Here is a 25,282-nt window from a genome sequence, read left to right as displayed (position 1 = left end):
GGTATGTATACCCCTGTCTCTTGATATATCACACCCCAAAGGATGTACTATTGAATCCCTTCAGAGGGTCTGTTCACAAACCTCTTCAGATGGTATCTGATGTATGTGGGTCTCACCCTTCCCCCAGGCTTCTGATACATCCTCCCCACCCAGCCCTCCACTAATTACACGTTTTTCCTTCCTTTGCAGTCACGAGCCCGCGATGACGAGGAGCTTCTCAGACGGCGCCAGGGGCTGCGCGCTGGCCTGGTTGATGCTGTTCGGGTCCCTGACTAAGATAAGGTGAGCACAGCCCAAGCTGCCATAACTCCGAGGTCGGGAAACGCACGCCTGGCTCCGGTGAAACCAGCCATGCTATATTGCCATTATTATTGTATGTTCCAGTTTTAATGAATTAACCATTTACTTTTAAGAAACTCGCTTTCAAGTACAAGAAATCAAGCTCCCTGGATGGATTTTTTTTCCACCTCCAAGCGAGTTTAGTACTAAGTGCAGCCAGGGGAAAAAAAAGTGTTTTTTGCTTAGTGCTTTTACGAACCGCACATTGCTCAGTGAGCACGATGTGTGTTTCGCAAGCAGAAAATATGTGACATATTGCCACAAATTCGAATCACACGCGTCGATGCCTAATTTGAAGCTTAAACACAGTGTTTTGCAACCACAGGGTCATTGTTTCCTTACTATGTGGGAAAGAGAATATTTTCGACGACCTTAACCCGAATATTCCCCATAACCGTTTAGCTGAGAAAAAAACAACATATTATCCTAAAAAATTACATTTAGAAAATCTTGATTTTTAACTCAAACCCACCTCGAGGCAGGGTGACAGAGGCCAACGGTTTTGTGGACGGTGCTGCACTCAGTCAACGTACTTACATTGATCCAGCGAGGAATTTATCAGCACTTTGTTCTGTTACAGAGCAGCAATATATGGAAGACGTGCCGATCTGCCAAAGTCATATATATGTGCCAGTAGTGTGCGTACTGGTTCATGGTTGGTGCAGGGGATACGAGCACAGCGCATGCGCGTTTTGTGGTCGGTTACTGGAAATTGGGACACTTTTAGAGCTACATTTAGAAATTGTTAGAATCGCTGCATCATGCCAGCCATCTGTCAGGAATATGAATGTAACATGCCTTTTTTGGAAAAATACAACATGCCACTATGGTAATGACCTGTAGATGGAGTTAGTGTACTGTACAATATATATATATATATATATATATATATATATATATATATATATATATATATATATATATATATATATATATATATATATATATATATATATATATATATATATATATATATATATATATATATCAAAAGAGTCGTAACCAAATAGTTGGTTTACATTTACATAAAATATGCACATGACGCCAAAAGGTAGGATGTTATTTAAACACGTCATCTTCAATAAATTGACCTCAGAGACCTATGCCAACGTTTTCTGGCCATCTTGATTAATCGCCATGGACTTTTACTCACGTTTTCTGTGTTAAAACTGTTAAATTGTTGTAATGCACCCGTGCAAGTAATCCACTTTCTTCAAGGATCTTTGTGTTCGTATTTTTTGAAGACTGTCATTAAAAGCATTTTATTTATTTCTGATTGACTTTCACTTGTAAGGCGAACGTGCAATTGCGTTTTAACACTCTATTAAATGCCGCAGAAATGCACTGTAAGAGGTAAACTTGCAGTAAATCCAGGAACCACAAACTCCATTAGGGGCATAATTATTGCTTATCCCATAAGCTCAGCTCTGGTTGCATCTCATCAATCACGCTGGATGCTGCCTTGCTGCATCACGCGTTTTATGCCTTTGGGTAATTCACGCCTCTGCCAGGAAGGTGTCCGGTTTGTCAATGGGCATTTCCGTCTTTTTGATCTTGTGTTCACCTTGAGCGAGGTTTGAACACCCATCTGTGTCCTGCAAGTGAGCCGGTCTGTGCAGTTTGTTTCACAGATTCATTCATTAGCACCCGGCGGTGGCAGACAACATTGCCTGCAGAAGATCGGGTGAGAAAAGACCATCAGATAGTTGCCATTGTCAATGGAAAGGTAACAGCTAATCCATAGACACCACTTTACTTGGGCTCCACAATTCACAACTTTAAGGACATGGAATTCATGCCTAGGCCCTCCTTCTTGCACATACGTTTCTGTGATCCAATAGAGAAAGAACCAGGGCGGATTATTTGATCTTTAAATGTTTACAATTAAGTATGTATGTATGTATGTATTGCGATTTATATAGCGCACGTATCACCCGAAGGCATCAAGGCGCTTGCCTTGGGAACCCGTCCTGGCTTTTTCCCTGTGGGATAACCCATACTGGGCATTCCCAAGGTGAAAGCCAGGCATCCCGCAGCGGGGTGGGCCGCCGTAGTGGAGATTAAGCAAGCTATTGCCTAGAGTTGCAGCGTGGGATCCCATGATTAGAATAGGCACCGAGGCGAGAATTGTCGAGTCCGTGGACATTTTTGGGCTCAGGACCCTGCCGCGTCGGGAATTGAACCCTGGTCCCGGGCCAGACCTCTGCATCAGGGTCTGCCGCTCTAATCAGTGAGCCACACTCCTCCAGTAAACTCTCTGTATAAGCCTCTCATCTCCTCCTGGATGTCTACATCAATATTTTAATTTGTCAAAAGTGGTTACGAACTTGTGCTAGCTGGGAACAATTTGAAACAGGTCACTACGATGGTGTTTCAGAGCTGAATAGAGTGGACATTATGGTGCAGTTTACTTCCATATCAGACTTGGGAAGTGATCCAGAGAGCAGTCTCCACACTTTGACTAACACAGAGTCGTCTCATTCATTCTCCTGGAGAGACGTCAGATGGTGGTGGGCTTCCTGTCAAATTCAAAGTCTGGTTGTGTGAATGCAAACTATAGTCTTCTAACTGCAGCCCATTTTTGTTGAACGACAATACTGCTGCTTCACGGCTTACAGGGAAAGGACCGCATTCCTAACCTAGATATCGATTCCCTACCCCCTGAGGGAGCCTCAGGCCATTTGGCCATTGTAAAGGCATTCGCAACGCAAATGGCGATACAGCTCACACAATGTAATTCATTTTTTAAATGTATTTAGTTACGTAACTCTGTTCAGCCATATGCCATAGTTTACCACCCGCCACCCTGCCCCTCCCCCACCCCGCCCCACTGTCCACAGCATTCCCTCCAGGAGACGCTACTGGTCATGAACGAGTAAACCCCACCAGATCATCTCTATTACTGCAGGTTTGCTGAGACCTTGGACCCAATACCCCTCACCGCATGAACACAAACTCTGCTTCGCTCATCACCTCCACCCCCATTATAATAAAAAATATTAAAATACAAACTAAAAAAGAAAAAAGGCACTCACCTGTACTATGGCAACTCCGGGCTGCCCTCCCCTCCATGCTGTGGTCTCTCTCCTGCAAACCCCTAAATCCAACGTAAGTCTTGCGAGAACTGCGCAGTAGTTCTATTTCCTTACTCCAAACAATCCCACAGTGCACCTTAGTTCGAAAATTCAAGATAGGGTAACCCTTCCTCCCTGGTGCAGAGCTTGTGTGCCCACTCAGAGGTGTGGCCTGGAAATGAGCAGTTCCATCCTCTCTGGTCACTCGAAACCGGTTCTGGGGTTTGCTCCCATCCTACTGGGTTTTGTGCCAGGCTTTCCAAGGTCTCACCATATATTTACTTATGAAAGGGCAAGTCCCTTTTCAATTAATGAAGTTTCATGATCAACCTTAACACGTTTTCCTGCCAGGGGATAAAAAACACCATCCCACACCCAGGGAATTGTCTGTTCTTCGCGAGTCATTTGTACACCTTATTAAGTAGTATGAACTCTGCTTTTGTAAAGTTTTTACTAAGTGTAAAAGCAAAACTGGGAGATTATAGTTAAGAAAACTTTTGCACAGTAAGAAATAGTTTTAAACTTTTTGGTATATTTTATTGTAACTGGTTCAGAATTTGCTGCTGCATCTTTTTTTATTTTGCTTTTAGTGGTTTTATATTATAGTACATGTTATATGTCAAATTGTAAGATTTTAAATAATCAAACAATAAAAAATTATTATTACACCTTAGTAAGGCCTAGCACTTATTAGGCAGTTGCTGGGGAGCTAATGTAAATTAGCAATCAGGAGCTTTAGGCAGTAAAAATGTAACTTTCTAAAAGTTACCCTTATCTAGGTATTTAATAAAAACCCAAAATTCACAAGTGAATTGAACTTTTAATAAGCATTAAACATAGTGGTTGAACAATTTTTCTAGTTAGTCCCAAACCCAAGATAACAGAGCTAACATTTTAATCCAATTTCCCTTATAGAACAGCCAGGACATTCCCCAGTGTGAATCTATTTTGGGGCCATGTCACTGTAGGAATATGGTAACTTTACATTTCCATATGTCCCATTTTAAAATAGCATGCACTCTGTCTTGTGTGCTACTAGGCCTAAATTGGGATGACATGTTCATATTTAAAAGGGAGTTTTTTCCTGTCAGAAAGGGTATTTTGAGAGGTCGGACTCCAGGTTTAAACTGCAGCAGTGCACAAGTGCCATTTAACTTTCAATACCATGGATGTATTTCTGCACCATATACTATGGCCTTATGGGAAAGTTAAATATGACATTCAGTGCTTAGCCAATTTTACATGTTTTACAGGTCAGAGTACATGCACTCAACACTAGACAGCAGTCCCCCAGTGTGCAGAGTCTAAAACCCTGGAAAAATAGCAAAAAATTAGGGTGACAATGCAAAAAGGGGCATTTTATCAGAACAGAGAAATGTTAAATTTGGAAAATAGCTCATGATTCCGTGTAGAATATGCATTTAACCACCATACTGACAATCCTCAAATCGCTTTTCGAGAGATTTACCATTGGCAGGGCTACTAGGATTATGAGACCCAGAGAAGCTAACTATGTGGCAAGGTTATCTAATGTATGTCGCAAAATGCTAATTGTGCAGCATATTCTCTGGCAGTATTACGGTATGTTAACCGATTTGTGCTAGAAGTTCTTTTTTTTCAGAAACCTTCAAATTATGTGGCAAATGTTGAAAATCCATAATCATGTGGTAAATACAGCAGCCACTGAATTGAGAATCTTTGGCTGCAGCGTTAAATTAATGACTATGAATTTACCACATTTGCCACATATATCTGAACAGGCGCTCTGTCTATATTTTAATCAACAATCAATTCACGAAAGCTAACTATTCTTATTACAAGTAAGGCTCCCTGTTTTTCATTTTTACAGAATTTTACAGATAAATACAGACAGAAAACAATGTGTTTTCTATCTGCATTTACTTTTAAAAATGGAGAAATACAGAACATTTTACTCCTTTTAAGTGTCCCTCCGTGCTATCTTTGCTGAATTATTGGCCAGCAGCTGAGCATATGGACAGCATGGGAACTTAAAAAACAGGATGACATTGTTTTGAAATAACGTCATTTTCAATGTACATTTATGGTATAATGCTAGTATTTACCAGTGGATGTATTGTTATGTAATATTTGACAGTTTAAATAGCTAAAACACAACAGACATCAAAGTATGAGTCCGCATCTATTGGTTAAATATATATTGAAAAATTAGTTTTTCAGCTTCATGTATATTCAAAACACAAAATAAGTATGGATACATACAGATAAAATGGCCCAAAAATAAATATGGAGCAATACAGACAGAAATGTAAAAAAAATTAAATACCATAAAACCAGGAGCCACAATTACAATCAATGCCCATTGTTAGCTCTGTCTTGCCAGTGAAGCTTTGATGTTTATAGCCAAAAAGTACTTTTTACAAAAGAAAAAACTGTTTTATCTAAAACCCTTTCTTTCTAATTTCATAATGTATATGTTTTTCTTATTTTTCTGCATTCAAACATAATATCATGGCAAACCTACTTTATGCAAACCTTTTAATCTTTAGAAAAACAACATTATTTTTGTGGTAATTGTACGTAAATGAACAAGTATCATAAAAAAAACTTACATGACCTGTAATTTGTGTAGTATGCCCTAATATTACCATATTATGGGTCTGGTGAACATTACAAACAATTTTGACTTTGGCCTCTTAGTGATGATGTAATCAGAACTCCTTGGTAGCAATATTGGACCTTGTCACATGGTTATCTGTTATGTATCCTCTATAAAGAGCATTGTTACTGATTAGGTATCCTCTATGAATCAATGTTGGTCCTTTCCCAATATGGCTGCTGGAACAATCAAATAGTTTACAGAAGCAAATCGTTTATATACGTATGCTTGAGAAGTAGTCACATAAATAAATGAGTTACTCTATGACATCCACTACTCTTTCCCAAACTCATACTTTAAATTTAGAATTTGCTGCTTGTCTTTAACTGGTATAGTTTGACAATTTGCTTGCACTCACTCAAAGCTTCTGCACCAGGATACTTTTTGTTAAGCTCACAAGCCATGCCCATCAGTTATATCATTCATAAATCAAATTACTTGTTAACATACAACTCTTTTTAAGGGTAACAACGTAATCGACCAGAATCCCTTCCACTCCAGATGCCCTTTCATCCCCTAGAGAATCTTTGATTGCAAAACTTTGTGTGTCATGACTTCATGTAAAAATAAGTCAACCTTAGAGACATTTAAGTGTTTGGAAAACATATCAAAGGCATAATGTTGTTACATTTCTGAGGTCGAAGAATCCTGGATAGCACCATTACTTTCTCCTTTTGAAAATACAGCTTTACTGTCTGGTTTCCTAACTAAAGATATCTTCATAGAAGCACAGTTGTATTTACTGTCGTATGCTCATATTTTCTATGCGTTTCCTCCATTGGTCCAAAATTCCTACCTAATACCACTCAAGATAAAATTTGCTATCCAATACATGAAATAATTATAACCTACACTAGAATTTGTTAATCTTTGTAAATTTTGTATTTTGTGTTGAACAAACGCCCACACAACCTCATTACCTCCCCTGCCATGCTTAATTCTTTACTCGTATACGTTTTATTATTCCCTGATGCAAAGAAATAATCTTATTGCTTAAATATGCTTTAAGAGAATCACAGGCTGCATTTATTGAATCAACTGAAATCTCATTAATCTCCAAAATATCACTATCCCAGAACTGTGAACCTCAGTTAAGTGTTGTTCTTGGTGAAAGGGGGTATTTAAAAAGCACTTAAACATTAGCAACTAATTAAAACAGTAACACTGATGCACAAATCAATATTTAATCATTCTAGTGCCTGATCTGAAACTGCATTTATCTCCAACTCAACATCATTGATACTGGATAGGAGCAAATGTGAAACTAAAATATGATCTATTCTGGACTATTCTCAAAGAGGGGATAGGAAAAAGATGAAGTTACAATCAGTATGTAAAATATGACATCATTGTGCCTAAGTACACATTTCAGTTCTTATTGCAGCACATTTGGTTGGGTGATTTGCCTGATAAATGCTAAAGGGTCACATTAAAACTTCCAGCGAAACAAACTTATCATCCGATTTCAAATGATAATTCTGAATATCCTTAGAATATCATCTTAATCACTTATAAGGGCTTCGAATTTAGGTAATAAATAAATAGCACTTTTGAAATATACATCTGAATACGTATCTACCATCAAAGTCTATGCTGATATTCTGAACTAAAGAAATGGATTAATGTTTCCTTTTTCTGCTGATAAGCATAGCATTTCAGTTAAACAGAAGACCTTGTAGTGAGCTCAAGCTGCCCACCTGTATTAAACTAAGGATATTTCAGCTCTTTTAATTAATTATTTTTTATTGATATAAGTTTTAAATAGCGCTAGCTAGACCCGTAGGTGTCTGAGTGCTTCACATTGATCGGAATAGAATACAGTAACGCAGTAATGCAAAGAACATAAGAGGCGAGTGTTCAATAGAATAATGGTCCCCATCAGGTGCTTGTAGAGTGACCAACAATAGAACAATGCTGAAGATACCACAGTACGCAATCTGACTAACATTTGTGAAATTAACGATCTAATCCAACTTTGCAACGTACCGACCCATATCAAAGGCGCGGCTCTAGATGCGATTATTGCCAAAAATGATCTTGTCTCACTTCGATCCATCACCTCCATTTACTGATCAGACCACCAACTCATACTGTTTAATATAGAGATCTACCTCAGATTACAAATAACCCCCTCCGACAGACCCAAGAACTGTTCCAGGAACTCAAAGCAAATCTCAATGACAGAACTGGAGACTAGGATCTGCGCCCAACTGCAGCACCAACCTCCCACTCACACAGCTGATGACCTCATAACCCACTGCAACACGGCAGTATCTGCTGTTCTGGAAGAAATGGCACAGCTCAACTGAAGCAGTCTAGTTCTATCCAACCTAAATCTTGGTTCAACTCAGATCTTAACAACGAGAGGAGACAATTCAGACTGTCAGAAAGGTTATGGAGACAAAACCCCTCTACAATGAACCTGTCACTCCTAAGAACGGCACAGCTTTCCTGCAAGGAGCACATCTGCAGAGAAAAGGCCACTTTCTTTTGCAACCAACTTGACCACGCTAAGAACAGACCCAGTGACCTCTTCAACATTATTAAACGGCAAACTACCCTTTCTGCCCCACACCAAACAAAATCCACCACTGCACGATGTGAAGAAATTGCCAACTTCTTCACTGATAAAGTTGAAAAAATTGAACAATCCCTCATCCAAGTCACAATTCTGACATCCCTACCAACTTTCCCCTCTGCCTCACTCCCCTACATGCAGAACACCCTCCTGATGTAATCAAGGACCGCATGGCCTTTATATAAACTAATTTCAACCTTGATCTCCTTCAAATGAAAAGCAAAGTGAATTGGTCTAATTTTGAACCTAAGACTGAAAGTGTAGTCTTTAATATAAGTCCGAAGTTGAAGTCCACATCTCACACTTCGGATCCTACGCCTTCCACAATAGTTAAAAACTTCAACCATATCATTGCCCCATTCTGGATTAAAATCATCGACTCATCTCTCTCCTCAGGCAGTGTTCCTGACTGCCTCCAACTAGGCCAAATCACACCCATACTCAAAAAACCAGGTGCCGACCCCAATGACCTCATTAAACTCAGACTTATAACCAACCTTCCCTTTCTAGCCAAAACATTGGAGAAGTGCGTCCTACAACAACTAAACCAACACATAGAAGAATGCAACCTCCATGACTCCTTCCAATCAGGGTTCAGGAAAGGCTGTAGCACTGAAACTGGTATTTTCAATATCTCGGATGACATTCGCAGATCCCTGGATGAATGTGATGCATGCCTCTTAATCCTCCTTGACCTATCGGCTGCCTTCGATACCGTAAATCACCCTGTTTTACTTGAGACACTCAAGAACCGTACTGGGATCAATGGCGCAGTCCTAAGATGGTTCACATCTTACCGGCAACATTGCTCAGAACAAATAAAAATCAACAATTGTTTCTCAAAACCAACACTAGTTCCCCACAGTGTACCCCAAGCTCAACTCTATCCTCAGCCCTTTTCAATCTCTTCATGGTACCCCCTACATTTATCCTGAACCAAACAGGGGTTAAATATCACCTATATGCTGATGACACCCAACTCTATTACAAAATTAAATCACCCAGTGACATCCTACAACTGAATACCACACTAATCAAGATACAAAATTGGCTCAATATCAACCACTTAAAGCTGAACACCAACAAAACTGAACTACTACTTTTATTCTGGAAAAAGAACCTGCTATCAATCCACATATGGCTCAAGACTTTGGATGCTCTAAACTGTTCTCTAACAAGTCTTTAGGTATCACTCTGGACAGAAACATGTAATTGAAAGCCCACACCAACAACTCAGCGAAAGGAGCACTCCTCACACTAAAGAACCTCAAGAAAATTGAACCTTTCATTCCCCCATAAGATTTAAAGATGGTAGTGCAATCACTTGTCCTCTCAAAACTGGATTATGGTAACACCATCTTCATTGTAACTCCAAAAACTCACCGGGCCCCCTTAAGTTCAGTTCTGAACATGGCAGCCAGGCTAATAACAGGTTGTAATCGGTTTGAGCACATCACACCAGCCCTCAAGAGACTCAATTGGCTCTCAATCGAAGGAAGACGTTTCTACAAGACTGCTTGCATCACCCAAAAAGCCCTTCACACACATAATCCCAAATATCTAGAGAACAAACTTTAGAAAGCTGGCAGAGCCAGATCTCCAAGTTGCTCCAGCACACTTCTTCTTAAACCTCCCAAACTGGAAAATAAATCCTCCCATTCACGTTCTTTCCATGGAAACGCTCCCATGATATGGAACTCACTCCCTAGTATCTGCGCTGCAAAGCCTTATTTTCCTGTTTCAAATGGGACCTTAAACACCTGCTGCTCAACAAATACTTTAACACACACGCTAACTGAGCTATGTTCCCAAAGCTCACACCCACTCTGCCTTGACCAGTTGTAGCAGGTAAATTAGTGTTTCAGCGGTCCACTATGTCTTGTACATTTTGTAGCTCAAGTGGTTCCTAAGTCTGCATACTGTAAGGACCGCTGCGGCCAAATGATTTTCTTTGTCTGTTTTTTTGCATGCACTTCAATCTAATGATCTTGCATTATATGTAAAACGCTCTGATACCTTCAGGTCCAGCTAGCGCTATAAAAAACTCATAAATATATAAATAGAGACACAATTCAAGATGATCTAAAAGTCAGAGAAACAAATGAACCGCAGCTTCAGACAGAGAATCTAGGTCTGATCAAGCAATACTTTACTAAGATCCCTAAAACTAGGAGTTAAAGTATTTGTTGAGGAGGAGGAGTTTCAGGTTTCTCTTGAAGCAAGGGAAGGGAGAGTTGCTTTGAAGGTCACACCATAGGGAGTTCCATATAAGCCACGGCTCGTGGAGGGAGTTTCGGTGGGGCGGAGAGGCGGGGCGGGGCGGGGGAGGGTCAGGGTGGGGTGTGCTAAAAACCGGAGTATGGATAATTGAAGGTAAGTAAACAATTTAATTAATAAAACAAATTTCGTAGCGTGCCCTGCATCGCAAAATGTGATGCAGGGTGCACTACAAAATTTGTTTTATTTATCAAATTGTTTATTTACCTTCAATTATCCATACTCTAGTTTATAGCACCCCCCAGCCTGCCCGTCCCCCGCCCCGCCCCGCCCCGCCCCGCCCCGCCCCGCCTCTCCGCCCCACCGAAACTCCCTCCACGGGCCGTGGCTGTTCCATATGCTTGGAGCATTTCCAGAAAAAAGAGCGCGGCTTGGTTGCTGTCTTTTTTAAAATGAGAGGTAGTCCTAAAGAGTAGGTTGGGGATTTCTATCATCGCCTACTGATAGGTGATGAAATGAATTTTAACCAAAAAAGTAAGACTGGGATATAGCAGAAGCATCATTAAAAAACGCCAAGTCAATGCTCCCCAAAAGTGAGTATAATTGTGTCATATGTCTGTTTGTTATGGTTGATCACCCACTGTTATCAGTTAAAGAGAATATCAAACCCAACATTTTGTTAGAGAAAGTAAACACAATTGCTTCCGCACATTAACTTCCTGACTAGACTGTGCCCCCATTGCCGAACAAAATTTTATCAAAGCATACATTTTCTGATACTGTTGAAGTTATGCCAAACAAACCCCTCAATTATAAGGACATGTCTTGAAGAAATCAGTTGCCAGAGAATAGCAGAAGAAGTGTGAATCACTATTGCCTTAGAATTATGTGCTTGGAAAAAGAGCACAAAGAAAATTGCCAAATCTGGCACTGATACTGATAAGTGCAGTGCATCGATTAATTTAAGAAAAGTGTTTTAATTGCCAATTGAGGAATCTAAATCAATAATGTATCAAAATGCACACCCAATTATTTATAACTTGGGATTTATTATAACATTTTTTGCACTGATAAATCAAGAAGCTTTGAAGGTAGCAGATAATAATTTGATTTTTGTAAACATGTATTTGCGGGTTGCTAACCATTGCTTAAGTGCACAAAACCTTCAACGAAGAAGGAGAGAAATTTAGTCTAGAATCAAGGTCACTTAAATATAAGTTAGAGAACGTGAGTAAAAGTACACATCCGTGGTGGACTCACAAATTGTTGTCCATAGGAAACTAATTCTAAGGGCCCGATAATCTCTTCCCTAGTACCATGATAAAGCTTAACACAAATAAGCAACAACATTTTAGGGACTGTGCGGGACAATAATCTCTTCCAAAAATAAAATCAGCTGATATGTCCTTTCAGAAGTCCTTAAAAAGAACAATTCAATTGTGCTGCGGTGAATATCACTTGCTCACTCAGTGTCCCCAGTGACAAAACTGATAGGATCACATATTGAACAATAAGCAATATTACTCATGATTATGCTAGTTACCAGATAACATTTGTTTGTCTATCATAGCAGCTTCAGTTCATGAATTCGACCGTGCTGTAATGCTCTTCGAAAGGAGGTCAACGTGCAGAAGAGGCCAGTGACAGGTCACCTATTCTTGCACCATAAACTTGTGTTGGTTTAGTTAGCAGATTTGAAAGCTCAATCACTCCTATCCAGTAAAAGACAATAAAGGCCTTTTCTGATATGCACATTCTTAACTCGTGAAATGGGGTGGAGTGTTCACTGTACGCCAACTTCCAGAGCAGAATATAACATTTCTTGCTTAAGAAAATGGCCATTATCTGCCGTAATTGTTTTCTAAAGGTGGAAAGAGTAAAGCATCTGCATGGTCTCTTGCTTTAGTAAGCTATTATTACTTTCATCAGGAGAGACTAAAAGTGTCTAAGCTCTTTCTAACCTGTACCATCATAGCAGATGCCTATAATTATATGTTATTACAATTCAGATTGTCATTGCGGACATGCGAAAAATATAGCATTGCCTAAAGTTATGTACATTATAGATCATATAAGTAGGAGAGTTAATTCAATAGATTGCAAGGGCTTCTTCATTCACTACAGTTTGATACAACAATCAGATAGAGTGCTTAGACAGATGAACAAGATTATCCAGAAAGGAACAAGCTGGAAAAAGGTTAATGTTGGTAAAACTACCGGACCAATATATGCCCAGGTTCCTAAAAATAAATTTAGCTTAGTTCTAGTTTACAGCAAATTTATGTTTTTTTGCAATTCACAAAAAATCCCAAGCTTTCATCTGTCACAATGTAATGCTGCAAAAGTCTTAGCTTTACAGCAGTACTAATGTCTATATACATGTACACATGCATAAACGTGCATGGTTAACTTCTGCATATACTTAAAAGCATAGAGAAGGTGTATTGGCCCTTGATTGCTTTTGATTTATTTTGACTACATAGAGAAATATGCTTCCCTGTTTCGAGTCCCCATCTCTACCAACTTTGGAGTGGTTGACTCCCATTTCAACTCTGGATACAGTTTTACTGCTTCTAATAACCCGTTCCGTGCTGCCCTCGACTATTGCCCGATGGCAGCACTACCTCCCTAGTGCTGCCGTCGGCCAATGGCTGATGCGGCCCGCCCTTTTGCGGAAGTGCCACACTTCTGCAAAATCGCGGGCGCCGTTAAGGCGTTAAAGACAGTAAATAGCCAACACCATGTTCAGGATGGTAATGCTCCTTGCCAAAATTCCAAAAATCTCATCCTTGAGAGTTTTCATGGGAATTTCCAGGCATTTCCACCCTGCACTGTCCACAAAGCACATGTGCTCAAAGAACATCACTTGTATCATCATTAGGGGCTTCTAAGCTCCTCCTATCTAACAGCTATCACAGAGGCAGTAGCGGCCAGTGGTGGGAGTGCTGTGGGCTGGTAGGACGGGGCGGGGAAGTAGCGGGGTAGGGGGTAGTAAACTACGGCAAATGGCAGAACAGATGTAAGTAAACAAATAAATAAATAAAATGAATTTCATTGCACGCGCTGCATTGCCAAATGCGGTGGAGCACGTGAAACGAAATCCGTTTTATTTATTTATTTATTTGTTTACCTACCTCCATTGGGCCGTATTCCATAGTTTACTACCCCCCACACTGCTCCACCCCCACCCCGCCCCACAGCACTCCCACCACCGGCCGCCACTGCACAGAGTTGAGAAATTTACTCTCACTGGTATCAAGATTTTTGTATGAAATCTCACATCATATTCTTACCATGTTTTAGCATGTATTACCCTCTAGCCAGGATCATGTCCTATAAATACATATTGTTTGGCCTGTCATCCTTAGGGTGGCCTTCCCCTTAATGTTTGCCTGCTCACCTCCACTATTTCATGTATCATTTTGTTGGCCATAGGAATCTGAGCACTTTACCACTGCTAACCAGTGCTAAAATGCATGTGCTTCTCCCCTAAATATGGTGACATTGGTGGATATCTGGTTGGGATATTTAGTTTACCTGTAAGTCCCTTGTAAGTGCAATACCATATACCCCAGGTTTTGTAATCTAAATTCTACTAGTGGGCCTGCAGCACTGATTGTGTCCCCTACACAAGTAGTCATTCAAACCTGTCTCAAGCCTGCCATTCAGGGCCTGTTTGTGCAGTCTACTGCCACTCTGATGTGGCATTTAAAACACTTGACAAGCCTTAAACTCCTTTGTTATTACACATAAGTCACCCCTAAGGTAGGCCCTAGGTATCCCTAAGGTATCCCTTAGGTAGGCCCTAGGTATCCCTAAGGAGAGGGTGCTGTGTAACTCAAACGCAAGACGTGTACTTTTAAGCTTTACATATCCTGGTAGTGACAAACAGGTACATTTGTTTTTCCATACTATGAGGCCTATTCCTCTCATAGGCTAGCATTGGGAATTCCTTAAAACACTTATAGGCTGTTTAATCCTGATTAGAAAGGGATAGCTGCATCAAGTTCCATATGTTTGGAATGGTGTGATAAATCCTCTTTATTTGTTAAGCAGGATTTAGCATTACTATTTAAGAAATGCTACTTTTAGAAAGTGGTAATTTTTCTGCTCTTAACTTTGCTCTGTTTGCCTTGCACCTCATCTCCAATACACATCTTTGCTTGGTGACAGCTACACTTTGTTTATTCCCTTTAGACAGCCACAAACACAGGAAGGGTGGGTGTGACAGAGGACTCATTTTTATTCATCTACATTCAGATAGCCTTCCCGAGCAGAAATGGGGAGTGGGGGCTGACACTTACATCTGAAAAGGCTGTGTCCTGTTTCCAAACAAAGGATGGATTACCCCTCCAGATAGCCTGGCAGATAGGGCTGGGAAGAAATGGGACCTCTGTACTTTAAGGAAATGCTTTGAACAGGGAATGATTTTGTTTTCATCATAAAACTGTGTTATTCTCTACATATCTCAGTCAGTGTGGCGCCTGTGAATGGTTAACCATAGTACTTGCTCATGCTTGGCCATCTATGACCTCTTTCGCAACTTATATTTCTTTAAACTGAGAACTTAATATCAATACAGCTTTTACAAGTACAGTTTATTGTAGCTGGCTGAACGTCAATGGAATTTTCAGCCTTGGCCATTATTTTTTTTACAATTAGATGCATTGATATTAGCTTTGCCATGGTCAGGGCTGTGTTTCATACAAGTATGCGGGCGAGCACCATTAAAAGCTCCTGCAACAACAAGGAACTGCATTACCGTTTTGTCTCTGTTGTTAGTTGTTTAATATCGGTCGTGTCTTAGAACTGATTAAATCATACTTGAAAACGTAACCAATGACGCGACAACTGTCTAATGAGAAATCTCATATTAATAGAGCAAAGCAAAAGGCACAAATGCTGAAATTCAATGCAGATCCTGTGCAAACGATATGCCCCATCATGCTCCAGTCTAATCCTTGATATTAAATCTCGAAGAAAGTCAAATTGTGATTTGTTTTTTACCTGAGAGTCACGGTTGGTTTTTTTGTAAACATACCACTGTAAATGAACTGAGACAATCTGCTGTAGAGATTCACGAAGTAATTTGCTGCACTCTGTAACTTTAGAGATGCTATGCACATGTTGTCTTGCAATCAGTGAGAAGATGTTGACAAGCTTTCCCAGAACCATAGAGGTGACCAGGCACTAAGCACAGGAAACAATGGTGGGGCGAAGGGAGAGGGAAAAGGGTTACCTGTGCCGGCCACGCCTGGGGTGAAACTGGCATTTTTTGTTGGAACCGATTTTGTTGTGTAGGCATCACATTGTATGGAATCATTGAGATAGTATTAGGTTACTCTGTAAGCGGACACGTTGGACAAAGCCTGTTGGAATGTTCATTATGATTGTCACCATTTTGTTGGGTCCAGCAACGTTTCAGCCTGATATTTCCTGAGATAAATTCTTAGTTAAGCCTAGGATGTTTTCCATATAGTATGGTTGTGTCCTTGAGAATACATGGGTAGTTAAAGTGCCTCAAAAACCAATAAAAAGACTCAATTTTGATGTAATAATTCAGGGTACATTACCAAGGTAGCACAACTTCCACATTAAAGAGTAGCCTGCAGATTGCACTGTATCAACTGATTTATTAGAATATTCATTCTAAGCCACACTCTGGGGAGTCAAATATTATTATAACCTCTTCTTTTACCGGCCTTAATCCTCCCATTGTGTAAGCATTAATATCGCACCCGGAAATCAGAGAGGCTACAATCATGTCATTTGACAATCAGCTGCAAAACCCTGAAATGAAGAGAAAGATTATAAACATTATGTTAAAGAACTTAATACACATTTATTGTTTATTCTTTCCAAAGATACAAATAAAACACTCATTTAGAAATAATTAGTATTACTTTTATCCTCGTTATTACATTATTATAATTATTATTGTTGTTGCTTTTGTGTGCATTATAAGTAGTAGTAAGAATTTCAGTATTGTTCATAGTAGAAGTAGCCGTAATAGTTGCAGCGTCGGCATATGAACATCCAACTGTAAATTGAACAGACACACATGGGCACTGGAGAATTTTAGAATGATATTACTTAAGAAAGAGCTGTAAAGACAGGTGAGTTCAATAGGAATGAATACTATAAGGCAATGAGCACAATCTGGGTAAATATATTTGGCAGGTAGGCGAAACAGAAGTGCCTGTAAAATTATTTTTATTTATAACAGAAGCAGTTGTGAAAGGTGTTACTGCACATTATATTGCAAAAGGGCTGCATTCAGGTGTGATGCAGAGTCTGATGAGCAATATTTTTGAGATTTTAAGGCGTTCCTGAGAAAATAAGAATAGGAGAAGGAACACATGGACCTTTCCACTTCTCGTGGGCTAAAGTGGACTACTCGGTCCCAACCACTGAATCTAACTCAGGATTAATAACCAATGATATAGCTCAAAAAGAGACCACTTGGAACAGTGCTCCTTCTTTTTCACTAAAATATTATTTTTTATAGATACTGGTCAATTAACATATTCCACCAGACTCAACCCACTGCCAAGCTAGGACATCCTTCCTACAGCAAAGCAGTTAATTATCAACTGTGTTATTTTTGGTGGTATGCTTATATGTAGTCCCAATAGAACATCAGTGGAGTAATTTAGTGAACCGAGTTTAAGTCCCATAGCTTACTTACGTTAATTATATTATTTAAGGTATGCAATATATTTTAGAGGTCAGACCTATACACAAGGACGACAGAGCACTTTACGATTTATAGCTAGGAGGAGTAAATGAATAAGAATTTTAGAAGAACAAAGTTTGGTTATGATGAGAGAAAATAGTTGGACATAGTAGGTTTTAATTGCGGTCTAAAAACATGGGTTTGGGCTATTCTCAGAAGAATAGGAGGTCTGAGGTCTTCTGCATATTGGTTGCGTATTTTTATTACTCGGCATGAGAATGCATGATTCAATAGTTTGGATTTCTTGGTTATAGTTTTATAAACTTTATACGGAACAAGTCAGAAACAGAGAGAGAGAACTTCTACTCACTCTTTCCTATTTGTGTTTTCTGTGTTCATTAATTATATTGGAGAATGTTAAAATCCTCAAATGCAAAAAAAAATCACTTAGATCTGTGCTGCACCTGCTCTTGATTCTACAACCCACGGCGTCAATACTTAAAATTGTCATTACTACATCATTGGCACAAAATTGTGTTAGGTGCGCTGGATCGGTGTCCTCAAAATATGATGAAGTATTTAGTGAAAGCTATGTATTGTAGAGTGCCTGTGAGGTTTGCCTGTTTAAAGGCTGACCATTATGTAGCAGTTCTATGAGGAATGTTCGAGTGTGTATCTGCTTGAGAGACTTTCTTCGTAAGACAAGTTTTCATTTCTAATAAGCTTTTGGAGAAGAATGTGGTGATGCTAGTCGCCAATGGGACTGAAAATACTACAATGAGTTTTCGATTTGGAGTGATTTAATGCTTGATCACTTTAAAGAGAGCGATTTGAGGTTGGTTTAAATTTAATTCATGTGTTCTTTTTTTTAAAGTAGATTGTTTGTTTTCAATTACAGTTAGAACTTCTTGTTATTTTCTCCTGGGAAGTTTGATGTGTTCTAAAGAATTTATTCCAGATTTCTGGTTGATCTCCCATTTGCATGGAGGTTGCTACTGATTCTCTCCTTGATGGATTCCAGTATGAGGAAAACTAGTTTGTTTATGGGTGTTAGGGTGGTATTGTTTTCATAGCTGGTGAGATCTTCTGTGGAATGCAATGAATTAAAGTTCTTTAGATAGTTACTGAGAAGAAATATTTTCAGAAATCTCAGAATATTTATTAATTTATCTTGACCTTTTTTGTATAGACCTAGGATTGTTCTGCATAACATGTGACATGGTGCTATCCCAAGGTATGTTTAATAGGTTATTCAGAATGTTTCAGATTTGTCATAGAGATAATACAATCAAGCGTATTACCTTTGTTGTGAGTCAAGAATGAAGAAAGTTGAGATTGATTAAGCAAAAAGCAGATTTATTTAAGAATGTCTGTGAGTCCGGTTTTAGTTATGTTCCATGGCAGTAGCGGTCGGGGGTGGGAGTAGCTGCTGGGCGGTGACGTGGGGAGGGGGAGGGGCAGAGTGGGGGCTAGTAATCTATGGATTATGGAGGTTTACAGGTAAGTAAACATATAAATAAATAAAACAAATTTCGTTGCGTGCACTGCATCGCATTTGGGGATGCAGTGCGCGCAACGAAATTCGATTTATTTATTCATATTTTTACTTACCTGTAATCCTCTGAAATCCATAGATTACTAACCTCACACCCTGCCCCGCCCCTTCCCCATGGCACCACCCGGCAGCTACTCCCACCACCGACCGCTACTGTTCCATGGCATAGTAAAACTACTAAGGACAATATTAGTTGAGTAATTAGTTAGTCGACATGGAATGGACGAATAAAGTGGAGTGTTCAAGCAATGCAGCATTTTAACTTGTGGTTGGTATAGGTTATGGAAGCAGGAAGGAATATTTTGAGATTGTTTTATATTGACATACATCACTTCAAAGGAAAGGAGTTTGGATGAATCTGTAGTGACACATGTGGACATGTTTTTACCTATTTCAGTGACAACACCTCCACTTTTGTAAGGTCCGTCCTTGTGAATCATTGCTTATCAGTTTGGAAGTAGGATGACAAATGAAAGTGGAGAGGTGGAGGATGACCATGTTTAGGCAGTTAACTATCCCTCTCTCATTATGTATGCAAATTATTTTGGTAGCCATTGGCCAATTATGATGACATGACCTTGGGTCATATGATCAAAGTGTAGCGAATTGAAGGGAACATGCTGAAACACATCACCTGCTTCATTTCCCTTTCTTACTGCTATAGACACCACACCAGCAGCTCAAACCGAGTTCTCCCTCAAGGGCACTGCTGTCTTGCTTTGTTCCTTCTTATTCACTGCAGAATATTATGTGGCTGTCTGGGCTGCCATGTGCATGTTAGACTCGTCTAGCCCAAGGTTATCTTTTATGAATGTGCATCAGGACAGTCACTGTTTAGGTTCGTGTTTGTAGCATTTAGTACCCAGAGGGTGTGTGTGTGGGGGGGGCGGGGGAGGGGGGGCAGGAGCCAGTTCTTTATATCTCTGCACTTTGGTAAAGTGAGCAATGCATGCAAGCCACATCCATTCCTCTTCTATCAGTTACATAAGCTCCAAGACACAGTAGAATGCATGTTGATCTTACACATCCATGTACCATCTGTAAGCACTCTGCAGAGCAGATATCCCCACCACTGACCTTCAAGAGAAAACGCTATATCTCCAAATGACAGAAGTGCAGGGAGTTTTCCTGTCCAGAAAGTAAATCTCACACATCTCAAAAATTGCATTATGGTTACTTGCATACTTTGTCATTCCTCGGGGGAACAGTGTGGGAGTAGCACATATGCTGAACAGATGTCCACTTCTCCCAATGAAAAGCGAAGAACACCGATTCTAAGGCACTGAGGGGAACAGGGTTTACCTCTCTTAAGCCCTCCCCCCCTGTATTTAGTGCCACACCAGCACAATGCACACATTGACAACTAACTGTACTGTGGCCGCACCCACTGGCACAAGTTACTGCCTGCTCTATCTATATCCGCTGGGACCTCAACTGCACTTTTACTGCACCCATTCTTACTGGTGCTCACACTGATTGAGCGCGGGCTCACATGCTTGTTTTATCATACTCCCCTGGGCCCATAAAAACATACACACTTTGAACAGGTAAAGCTATGCTTAATCAGAATTTTAATTAACCATTTAGGACCTATACCATTGATTTACCAATCCTAGTCACCAGTACCTAGAGTCCTAAGGGATCAAGGGTGTTAGCATAATAGGCAGTATATAAACATTTGCACTCATAAAATAACCACAGCCTCGTGAAAGGTTTAAACACTTTATCTATGTAAATTCTTAAATGTGAGAGTCCATACCAGTTTAATTAGAGTTTTTTCAAATAGGAAGAAAATAATCAAAGTAAGATGATGTGAAAATATTATGAGACATTCTTTAAGCATTGAAACATAGGAAGGGTAAGAAAAGGGAAACAGTACAATGACATACCCACATGAATTTTATATACACCTAGAATGGTGTGAAGACCAACCCTGGCCACGGGCTGGGATAAAGAACAGAAATTCTAGTAGTTCAGATGCCAGTAAGACAGCACAGGTGTAGATGAGGACCAGTGATGACCAAATTAGGATGGATTCAGGTTGGAAACAAGTACCCTCAACTAAGTGCAACACCAGCGTCACACCCCTCACTGCGGCTAACAGTTGGATCCTGATTGGGTTAGCGAATCTTCTCCCTCAGAAACCCCGATTTGGTAATCGAACTCCTTCCCAGAACCCCGATTAGGATATTGATTCTTTTGACAAAGTGCTCCACCAGCACCTCTGCTCTCGATCGCCTATTGAGTGCGTTGGGTCATTGACAGGTCAGCTATTCGGACAAGTCGGACAATCTAACTAACTAAGCCTACCTTAGATATACCATTTTCCAGGGCAGTGTACCACCCCCCAATGTTGTAAATGTGTGTATTCCCTCAATTTGAGTGGTCAAAAGACGAGGAGAGGTCATCACACCATACCAGTTATGAGGTCACTTGATTCAATAATGCAAATTTTCTTTCCCGCCCATAACTTTATTTTCCCATGCATTTTATTCCACCCAACAATGGATATTTCAATAACAACTACATTGTATTAAAAATGTTCAATTTTGCTTCCTCTCGAGAGGTCGAAGGGTGACTTTCCCAGGCGCATCTTCAGGCAAGACCAGTCACTGGCACAAGTTCAATACCATGACTTGTGTACTCTTGAGCTCTTCTGCACAGTCGCAGGATTGTAAAATGGAGTGCAGCAAGATTGCATCAGGCCCAAGTACAAGCTAATAGCAAAGTCAAAGAGAAACAATTTTAGAACAAAGAATAAATGAATGCATTGTATACCACCTATCTCTACTCTGTTCCCATTACTTTATTTTGACTACAGCGTTAGGAGTTAAGCAGAACGAACAATTTAATAAAAGCAGCAATGCAAGTGTTAGCACATGAAAACATAGAGCAGCCATCTTTAGTTCTAGTTCGCAGAAGCAAAGATTTCCCACCAAGCAAAGAATACGTCACGTCATGTGAGTGTGACAGACGCATGCGTAGAAGAGTTCCTGTGTTGCGGTGGCCATATTAGGTCACTCAAGTTACTGTTAGTGAAAGCACATATACAAGCTTCCCCTAGATGCTAGAAATGTCGTGTGGTGCGTTATTAGTAAGACGAAACATGTTGATTAAAATATTATATATTATTTCGAGAGGGTTGAATCCGAGCAAGTTTCTTTACGAGTGAAACCTTGCTCCATCAACACCCACATGCACATTCAATACGTGGCACCTGCACCTATGCTCTATAGACCCTCGACTCACTGTCATCAGCCGGAGCTTCAAAATTGACACGGAGAAACACTAGCATTGCACTTGAATTCACATTAAATGTTCAGATCAATATACACTCTAGCACACACAGAGGCATCTGTACACAATGCACAATCAGATCACAAGCATGCTTTGGGTCTGGGCTACAAGTACACTGGGGGAAACTGTCATTGGAGAGAATGACACTTATAGACATTATTACTATCGACACAAACACAGAAAGACAAGGGCACTAGGAGATTTGAACGCTGAAGGATATGAACATTTGTGCATATGGTTAGTGGGATACATGGATTTGGAACAGATGGGTACTGGGGTAGGGATAGACAAAAAGACAGACAGTCGGAAACATGAACAGGTGAGTACAATAGGAGTGTAGGCACTCAAAGACATGGGCATGGGGTGAAGAATGAGGCATAGCATCCTCCTAAATGGACTTGATCTGCTGCAAACCTCACATCCAAACAGAAATGTAGATCCAGAAACTTGGCTCAGCTAAAAGGCAATCCAGATGGCAGAAATGTGATGTGCAAATTCAAAGTTATGGAAAATTAAAACAGATCCAAAACGGTATCTTTTTGTAATATAAAGAAGCCATGATAAGCAATATGTTCAGGGCCATCAAAATTATGTAATGCTGTGGCCACAGGGTTTTTGGCATAAGTATGAATTTAGTGCATTGGCCACATAATCCAAAATGTGCTTTTTCCAGCAGCTGCATTTAGTTAACCCTGTCACATAATTTTGTCCTACCCTGAAGTCTACTTCCAGTGGTCCTGTATATTGACAACCTCCCTAGTGCCTGCTGACAGTGACCGATGGCTATGGATCCAATAGTAGCAATCCAGAACCGAGACTTTCTCTTCATCAAAATCTGCCCCTTTAAAGTAGTAATTGACCATAGATGCCTCTATTTGAAATTATTGCCCTAAAAATGCAACAACAATTCACTCGGACTTGTGGAAAAGCACGACATCAAAGTGAGCACTGGCCTCAACTGACGACAGTTCATATCAGCACAAAAATGAGAGAAACTCCCTGATTTATCTGATGGAGCTAGCAATCAAAATATTATGCGTTTACACTCCACCCCTCTAATACAAAGTTTTTGATGAGTGTTTCATTTTGTAAAATTATAGGCAAGACAAAAATATTTTCGATAAGGAGGCATTGCAAAATGAGTCTAACTGCTGCATTTTTAGTGCCAAGGAGTTGGCAAAAAACCCTAACCTTTAAACGGACTAGAGGACAACATTTCCCAAAAAATCCTTTTTGTACTTTTAGCAAAGATTAAGAACCATAGATCCTGAAAAAGTGGGCTGTAGATTAAAATCTTAATCTGATTTCATCAACAAAGCACCCAATTCATTCGAGCAAAACTCAAACACATTGTTCATTGACATAAAGGGAGCTCCACCATTCCATCGTTTATGAAATGTGGATGCTAAGAGAACAACTCATCTTACAATAATGGTGACGTAAGATACAACACTTCCACAGTTTGCCCTACCAGAGAAACACAGGCCAGTGAGGGTGTAGAAGAGCAATTTAGGCGTGCCCAGCTCAGAACAATCTTTGAAGATCTGTGTCATGATTAATAAACTTAATGAAAGCCATATTCTCTAACATGATATCGTGTGCAACATCTGTATATTGGGCTTCCAATAAAAAAGAACCTCTGAATGAAGTAACCTACCAATATTCAACAGCGGAGATATATTTTTAAATCCCACATCATACAAATGTTTCACTGAATTGTGAAACGATTTTTTAGTCCTTCTAGACTGAATTGGGTTTCAACAGTTTTGCCCATGATGTACTTCTGTGTATTCTTAACCTATGTATGTGCTCATTGTGACCAACTGGTATATCACACACCTTTAGAAAACTCATCAAAAGACAAACTTTGAGAAAGGGCTGAATGAGCTTACTTATTTGCCCCTCATGGAAAAGATGTGTTTGCTGTTATTCCCTATTAAATGGATTTCATACAACTTAGGACTCTGCTGAGAACTATAATGTTTTATGTGGATTGGGTGTTTTTGTTTTTGGTTGAACTTGTACAGAATGTTTCACTGGTTCTGTCAGTTCTTCTTAATGGTGTGAACAGTCTGTGTCTATGTCTTGCTATGTCTTTTTTTACTGTGAGTTCCTTTATATGCTGAGGGTTTGGTGAGCCAGAAAATTGGTTTGTATTAGGTGGGTTAAAATGATCCAGTCTATGTTGCTAGGAATGATCTGGACCAACTAGACAACAGATGTTATAATGCACTGTCTCTATATTTGGAATTACGTTTATTGGTTTTTATTAAAGAACTTTTTGCAATATCTTATGCCATACTATTTAAATGTTTTAAATAAGAGGTAGGTGTTATTTAAACAAAGGAACATAAAGGAAATCAGGGACATCTTCAGCTGCTTGTACAAATGCAGGACTTGCGCCTGGTAGTTGCACTTTCCAAAAGCTTTGTATACCTGCTCTGAAATAACTGAATTGTTCCTCTGGCACACTCTGTGACAATAAATGGCGATATAGTGAGCACCTGCTGCTGTTTAGAGCACAAGCACTGCAGTGTCATATTCCAAAGAGTACTTCTGGAATCCGTAGTGAATTCCATAAAAGTTGAAAATTTTCTCGAATCCTTGGTATAGCAATTTTAAGACTTGAACATGAAGTTAGATGAATCAATTTGATTTAACGTATTGACAACTACATGAATGAAAACAATGTTTGAAAATTTTAGTGGTATGAGGATGAACAATTATTCTAATATGTAATAGCCTTCATTACATGAAATAGAGAACAGTGCAAGGGACATATCAAGCAAGGGAAAGAGTGTAAAATAGTAACCAGGTCTGGGACAGCTAATGCCTGCGTGCATTAGATGTAGTGGAACAAAGTTGGAGAACAGTAGTGAGCACGTAGAACCACACCTATCCTGGTGAG

The 25,282-nt window shown here is 39.8% G+C and overlaps 1 protein-coding gene across 1 annotated transcript in view; it reads left to right on the top strand.

The window, feature by feature from the left end:
* Positions 1-205: 205 nt before the first annotated feature.
* Positions 206-25,282, top strand: part of GABRA1 (gamma-aminobutyric acid type A receptor subunit alpha1) — a 516,827-nt gene continuing 491,750 nt past the window's right edge. The window contains exon 1 of the mRNA XM_078650719.1: positions 206-282. Within this exon, the coding sequence (XP_078506845.1) occupies positions 254-282 (29 nt within the window). The 5' untranslated portion in view covers positions 206-253. The remainder of the gene's footprint in view (positions 283-25,282) is intronic.

This window comes from Lissotriton helveticus, chromosome 7 (genome assembly GCF_964261635.1).
Source record: "Lissotriton helveticus chromosome 7, aLisHel1.1, whole genome shotgun sequence".
In the NCBI taxonomy this organism is placed as follows: Eukaryota; Metazoa; Chordata; class Amphibia; order Caudata; family Salamandridae; genus Lissotriton; species Lissotriton helveticus.
This window is presented reverse-complemented; position numbering and strand designations above follow the sequence as displayed.